We start from the raw sequence: 7,979 nt of genomic DNA, 5'->3' as shown, positions 1-7,979 counted from the left end.
AAGGTCTAAAAAGGCTACCAAAATTTTAATAATTCTATAGCAAAATTAAAATCTGATAGTTGTAACCGGTTAGAGATAATACCTGTTGCTTTTATGACGTATGCAAAAAAATTGTATAAAGCAAATAAATAAGTTACTAATCGCTATATTTTTAATTTTGCCGAGTAAAAGGGGGACCGGCACGTTTCCAGTTTGTGACCCGTTGACCTCCGAAAAGCATGATGTCACAACACAAAAGTTGTTGAATACACTTGCGAGTAGGCGCGCTAGATGGATCTTTTACCTGTTTGGCTGGCCTGGAAGTGGTTGACAGGCTCAACACAAACTGATCAAACGATTTGCAAAACGAAGCTTTACAAGTAAAAACCTACAACGGTCAAGAAAGAAACTAAGACAAACATATACAAGGAATCTCTGACTATGTGCAAGTTTTTAGGTGCAGATTCCCACAATTGGAATAAAATATACAATATTGGTTCACTTGTTTCATTAAAAAAGTGGACTTTCATCTAACAAATGCTGAGTTTTCTAACATCAGGTGAATAAATTAATGTCCATCGCACAAACCAAAAATAAAACAAAATCTCACAAGGTCTTCACCCCGATGACCCAGCTGTCCAGCAGAGGGGGAGGAAACAGCGGCAAAAGGAAAGGGTTTGTTCCATATGATAGGACTTGTCTTAGACACAGTGAACCCCTTATGTTGACTGACTGACAGGCTTTGAGCTTTTTTACTGTTTTATTAATTATATTTCTTAAGATTATTTAACAATTAAGAGAAATAGGATTGTGGATATCTCTCCAGCAAAATTTGTATAGTTTAGAGGATTTGGATGAATGATTAGAATCATTAGACAGACCGCGTTATACAATGGGTATCGAGTATTTTCAATGGAAACATTGACAGTGGATGGCGATGGACAGCCAAAATTTGTCACAGGGTAAAAAGTCTGTCCGAGGTGCATCTTTATCAGCAAGGTGTCTGCACATCTTCACAACATCACTAGCTGAGTAGACCCCATGCAGTGTTGTCTTGGTTACCTTTCACTCATTCATGAAGTCCTTAGCAGCTTGAGTAATCTGCAGGAGACTGAAAAAAAATCTTTGTACTAGAGAAACAATTACTTCTGCAGTGCATGCATATTCTTCCTTTTAAGAACAAAGGTGTACATGTGTAGTACAATGTTATACAACTCAGCAGGAAAAATAAAAGAAAATTAAAAACCTTTAGAAAATTTGCTTGTGCTCTGTTTGCTTGCAGTGCGGACACGGGAGGTAACTTTGGTTCTCTTGATAACGAGCTTGAGTCAACGGCTGACGTCCCTTTAGGGACTTTGTATATTGCTTGGTCTCCTGACCTGGAGGAAGACTTCTTAGGAAGAGGAGGGCAGCCATCTATCCAACAAACATTCCCATATTTTTGTTTTCTTTTTTATAGGCATGTAGCAAAGAAAATGGATAAACAGCTCATTCATTTGAATTTTTTAAAAGTCCAGACACTACTGAAATATTACGATGACTATGAATGAAAGCAATAAAAGCATTAATATGACTCTATCAAAGCATTGGGATGAGGATATGAATTTTAATCATATGGATTTAAATATAGGTATTTAAGTGAATCTAAGTGAATATAAATATAACCACTGAGATAAAGCTATGAATATGTGAACCTCAATATAAGAATTGAGATAAAAGTATGAAGCTTACTATACGTATCGAAATAAAACTATTCACTACATGAATCTGACTATAAGCATTTAGATAAAACTACGAAGCTAGCTATATAAGAATTTTGATAAATGTAGCTCGTAATATTCACCTGGAGAGTCGTTTCCTGAGGCCAGACTCGCCATAAGGTCCACGTGGGTGTTGGCATAGATGACGGGATCGTCGCCACTCATGCCGCTTGTCGAGACCCGCTTGTCCTGAAACTGCTTGTCGTAGGGGTTGTGGTGGTTGGAGGATCTGTGGGAGTTGTGGAAGCTGGTGATGATGTTGTGGAAGGGTCGCTCGTATCTCACGGAGATGACCGCGTCGTAGGCTCGACGCAACAACGACGAGCGACCTGTGCGCGCGCAAGGGGCAGAGGGTTTGCTCAGGGGTTACTTTTAGTTGTCCCCCTTTTCTTATCAGGGATACAAATTTCACGATATACCCTACTTCATGTCTTGCGAGATTACTGATCTATCTATTACTATTGTCATATTGTTTTTGTGCTTAGAGTTGTGTCCTACTGTCTGTCACTAGATGAATTAAAGTACTACTTGAGTACAGAATATACACATAAGTAGACACGTTTCAATGTAATTCCAAAAGAAAAAATTCTTTAAATTGTAAAGATGAAATAAAAGATTATTAATGTCATTGTGTCAGGAGTATCACACACATACACATTCACTACCACCCCTTACAATCAAAGGCACAGAATTGCATGATTTCTCAACAAACATATCGAGACTGAAAATGCGAAATCGAGAGTGGTGCAGCTGGAAAAACACAGGTGATCTACGCAGACGCTAGAATTCTTTTACTCGAGACGAAGTGCTAGGAAAAACAAGAACAGTAAAAGAAATGAAAAAAAAAAATCAAGGAATCTTGGCTGAACTTGGTTGACTTAGGTGATTTTCTCGTGTGTATTTAAAAAAATCATTTTTTAAATTTAAGTCTGTTCGTGCATGCCTAATTTGACTCTCTCTATGTGTAAATACTCATAAATAACTATGGTACGGTACGTTCGACAGACTTGAAATATGTTTAGCTGTCCACCCAACTGACTAACCTTTTCTTCTGGACACTTCTGGCAGGGGGTGCTCTTCAATCTCAGTGTTTCTGTACACAAAATGTATATACATGAATATTTGTACATCTAACTCATTATTTATTTTTCATACTTTGCTTGTGTGTGAGCGTGTCTCTTCTCTCTCATTCTTTTCATTTTCTCTCTCTCGCTGTATGTGTGTGCATGTGAATAACAAGATATTGTTAACATAACAAAATAACAGCATGATAACAAGATTACTTACCCGTCCTCATAAGGCAAAATATCATCTGAATGGATTAAAAAAGAAAACAAAACTTTAATGAAATATTTGCAAGGAGATGGTTTCTGCTTAATTTCATTTATGTTTACTTTTCTCATATAAATCAGTTGACCGTTAATAAAATATAAAAGACACACACATGGAGGAAAATGGTTAAATGTTATGTTACACATTTAGTAGTAACTACATATTTCACAAATACAAAAATATGAGATAGCTCTAACATACTCAACTAAACACATCTTTTAACTCGCAAGACAATTGAACACACTCATGTAAACACAGGTACACACATGAACATAGAGGCTTAGTCGAACACACGTATGCACACATACACACAGAACGAAAGCTGAACAGGAAACAAACAAAAATTACAAATAAGTGAAAGACTGACAGCTCTCTGCTCACCAAATTCACGTTTCACTCTCGCCCTCGCCTCCCTCCTCTTCCTGAAGCGCCTCCGTCGGCGGGCGATCGTCAAGATGACGGCGACGATGATAATCACGCACACTAAGCCGTTGACGAGGGAAATAATGACAAAGGTGTCATTGTGGAGAGTTTGAAGGATCTTCTGAATCGTGGACCCTGGTGACGTGGATGATGCCTGCTGTGACGTGAAATCAGTGGTGACGAATGGCACCGAGCCGCTGATGTATGGCGCTGTAGTTACGTCACTGGCGACTGTGACGCTGTATGAATGTAACGTCCTGCTGTCGCTTCTCGCTGTGCTTCTTGTCTGGCGGGTAGTAGTGTGTTTGTGAGGTATAGGGGTGGCTTCCTGACCCAGGGTAGTGGTGGTGCTAACCTCTAAGATGATGAAAAAGAAAATAAGAAGAATGTCATCACAGCCCCGTGCTCTGACAACAAACACAAAATAAATTGACTGCCTACAGTCTTGTTCCCATAAGCAAAGACGAAACAAATCATCGCTAAGCTAGAGGTAAAAGCAGCCAAAAGCAATGCATGCCAAATCGAATACAAAGACAAATACGATTAAAATAAAAGATTAAAAATTACAGTGTGTATTAGAAGATAAACTCAAACACCTCGAATATTTTCTTCAAAGAACTTCATTCACACAAAAAACAAAAACAACAACAACAACAACAACAACAACAACAACAACAACAACAACAACAAACGTGTAACTTATATAGCACATGATCACAGTTATGTAGTAGCATGCTCTCAGCGATTGAATCAAGAACAAGACGTTGACAGCATAAGAAGAGCGGAAGGATAAAAAATATACTGACAGGTAATAACAGACAAAACAGTAAAGCAAAGAAGACAGTAAGGTTTCGTGTATCTGCAGAGGAAGACTAGCAGGTGGACAACTCAGTATACAAAAAAAGTGAAAAAAGTGAGAAGATGGGCTGGCATGATGTGGAGTAATGCGTATGCTGCTCATCAGTTCTTGCATCTGTGTGTATTGTGTTTTAATTTCTTTGCAGGCTCCTGTTCTGAATATTTCTCTGGACTTTTCTTTCCCTGAAGAAGGTATGCAGGACAGCCAGCAAGCAAGAAGTAGCAGTAACCAAGCCAAGGAAGAACAAAGACACAGACACGAGTGTTGGTAGCACGTGTAGAGACAATGTGATGGATGGCGCTGATCTTACGTAGTTCGTTTTAGACAGAGTGACAGACAGCTGTAACTTGTTTATCATAATAGACAGACTGACAAACAGCTGTAACTCGTTTATCAAGGGTCATTTAGCCCCCCAATAAGATTTAATTTGACCTTACTTCTCTTTACTAGATTGTGTGTGTTTATGCATGAATGTCATATATATATATGAGAGAACATAATAGGTGTGCTTGTTTACCATGTAGTTGTATTCATCATTATGTGTTTTAATGTTTACGTAAGATAAACTGACCTTGTACAGTGATGTAAACAGAGGTCTTGACATCTTTATCCCAAACTTCAAAGACCCACTCGCCGCTGTCGTTTACCTGAAACTTCTTCTGAAAGATGTATTCAACTCGACCTTCTGATGAGTTTGTGTGACACTGACAACTCCCAATGTGACTGGCACAGGTAGTGTTTGTCACTATGAGCTTGCATACATTAGCATCATGCTTTTGTCCGCCTTTAGATATATACAGGGTAACATTTTCATTTATATTATTGACGTAGAATAGAACGTCTGACATCACACCATCCGAAAAGGCGAAATTGCTGTGTCCTCCCTTTATTTCTAGCGAGGTGCACTCAGCTGAAACAAACATGTTGATTTCTGTTTATCACAGTTACATTTCTACACACAGAGATGATTACCAGAAATTAAAACAAATATTTTCAGATCTACAGAATCCCTTTAAAACACATACACACATATTCTTTCTCTCTATTTTACATTAAAAATAATGTTTATAACTGGTATCATTCCTCATTTCAGTTGTTTGCTGACCAGACGACATTTTATGTTCAAGTCTCTCGTTTAAAAGTACATGGCCAGAATGTTAATTTAGCAGACTTCATGATAATTCTTTCCACTTAAGAATACTACACAATGCAAAAATATAGAATTACTCCCAGAGGTACATTCGAAGTAATGTGTTTAGAATCTTTAAGCGGACAATCAAAACTAACAGACAAAGAATCGAAAAAGAATTGAAAAGTCGTGAGCTCCTACCTGTCCAAGGTGTGATGGCGAAGAAATAAAGGCTGGTCAGGAGGGCGAGAAGATGAACCTCCCGATGAATAAGACTGACATCAAACATTCTTTTCACCGAGTTGTTCACAGGTCTTTCAGCTTCTTCCAGAACAAGGAACTAAAACTCTTTCGTAATGTTGTTGTATTGTTATTCAAGAAACATTTTGGTGTGAAGTACACAGTGTAAGTGTGTTAGGCGAATTCTGCACCAGTCTTAGCTCTCCCTTGGCATCACTAACCTACACCATCTTCCTTTCTCTTGACAAGAAGCTACCAAAAGTTCCTGGACGAGAATTTACTCAAATATGTCGGATGCTTTCTTCGCAGTGTATAACTCAGGCTAGCTGCAGTTACAGATACGAAGATCTAATAATTGTTACGGAGGTTCAGATAAAATCAGTTGTTGATTGTTGGAAGAAAAGGAAGAGAAACCTCGACCAGGAAGATTTAGGCCAGCGAACATCTCACCCGACTGCAGAAAAAAGATAAGTGGTCGGAGGTTACGAAAGGTCTTCGTGTTCACACTGCAGAGGAAGCTATTTATGTGGATTGAAATAAGGTCCAGCAAATACTAAGCCTTATATTAAAAACATTTATTAAGCAATTCAGCTCATTAGTGAATTACTTTCTTTGTTAGCTACAGCAACTCTTAAATTCTCGTTTGTATAAGTTCAAAATCAGTCTTAGTAGCTCTTAGTCATTGTATAATTTGTGTGACAGTAAAGAGTAAAATATTGTTTAGTTTGTCACATGCACGAACTTTATTTTGTTGAATCTGTTTTCTAGTATATAAGTGAGTGATTTTTGTGTGTCAAAATACTATGTATAAGGCTATCCACTTTTGCTTTCCTTCCTCTGTCGCTGGATCAGTTGAGAAATTTCCTGTTTACTTCACAAAGAGGCATCCTCAAACTTTCCGTGTATGAGAAGTTTACCGGACATAATACTTATGAACAGGCTATCACAAGGCCTAGTCATTGCCCTCTGGGACAAATAAAGTCTTATATTAATTTAAAAATAATAGAAACGGTTCTCAGTTACGATCTCCGGGGCTAGTTTGCTATGTAATTATTATTATAAGCTAAGAAAAACTGTACCTTGGTGTAATATAATTAAACTGCAGTATACTACATGTGAATTAAGCTGAGCAGACACACACACATACATCCACACACACTTCAGACTTTTGTTAGTGTAGGCTCGAGTTCATGATTGAAGGGAGGTAAACAATGGACATGTACAAACATTTACATTTTGTAATCTAACAAAAATAAGTAACTTATCTAAGTATGTACTTGAATGAGAGGAGATGAAAAATAGGGACAGCAATTAGTGTCAAGCATGGTCATGCTATCTCTTGAATATTCAAGACAGTGTTGCCAAGATGTGCACAAACAATGACAGTTTGTAGTCCAGCAAAGGGAAATAACCTACTTATATACGTTTATATGAGTGTGTGACTGAAGGCATACAAACAGTAGACATACATACTGGACACAACAATACAATCAAATAGAATTGATATTTACTATACTACTTCTAATACAATCAAATAGAATTGATATTTACTATAGACAACTCAGTGTTTATTATCGTGTGCGGACGTTTTGCCGACGGACGTTTCTCCGCCGGACGTTTCGGAGCCGGACTTTTTGTCGACTGGACGTTTCGCCGCTGGACGTTTCGGAGTCGGACGTTTTGCCGACTGGCTTTTCGCCGCCGGACGTTTCGCCGCATTATGTCAGAGAGATAGAGCTTACTTACTTCTCAAAGAATGAAAGTAACTACTAGATTACACAATAATTCTTTATTTCAAACAAATTTTACACACAGACTTCACAGACAGTTCACTTTGATTGTCACAGATTATGCGCAACAGCTTTGAGAAAAAACATTGATACAATGGCGAGAGAAATGTGTGAGCTAACGGTTCACATGAGGAGGGATAGTGAGAGAGAGTTCACTGATACATTGATACAATGGCGAGAGAAATGTGTGAGCTAAGGGGCGTCCCACACTTGACTTCGGCTAAAGGTCCCGCGTGAAATGCCGAAATGAAGTGCCCTGCGCCGAAACGTCCGGCGGCGAAAAGCCAGTCGGCAAAACGTCCGACTCCGAAACGTCCAGCGGCGAAACGTCCAGTCGACAAAACGTCCGGCTCCGAAACGTCCGGCGGCGAAACGTCCGTCGGCGAAAAGTCCGTGTACCTTTATTATATTATGAGCAAACAGCTACATTCTTCAGTTTGACAAGAAGCGCCAAAGGATATACATGA

The 7,979-nt window shown here is 38.6% G+C and overlaps 1 protein-coding gene across 1 annotated transcript; it reads right to left on the bottom strand.

Moving 5' to 3' along the window:
* Positions 1-709: 709 nt before the first annotated feature.
* Positions 710-5,771, bottom strand: LOC112567463. The gene is made up of 8 exons (XM_025244154.1): positions 5,684-5,771; positions 4,925-5,137; positions 3,453-3,851; positions 3,027-3,051; positions 2,783-2,832; positions 1,823-2,068; positions 1,226-1,395; positions 710-1,090 (listed from the first exon to the last, which is right to left on the bottom strand). The coding sequence occupies exons 1-8, from the start codon at positions 5,769-5,771 to the stop codon at positions 1,064-1,066; spliced, it is 1,218 nt and encodes a 405-aa protein (XP_025099939.1). The 3' UTR covers positions 710-1,063.
* Positions 5,772-7,979: the final 2,208 nt, after the last annotated feature.

Source organism: Pomacea canaliculata, linkage group LG7, assembly GCF_003073045.1.
Source record: "Pomacea canaliculata isolate SZHN2017 linkage group LG7, ASM307304v1, whole genome shotgun sequence".
NCBI classification, from domain to species: domain Eukaryota; kingdom Metazoa; phylum Mollusca; class Gastropoda; order Architaenioglossa; family Ampullariidae; genus Pomacea; species Pomacea canaliculata.
Note: the sequence above shows the minus strand (reverse complement) of the source record. Positions and strands in the feature narration are given on the sequence as shown.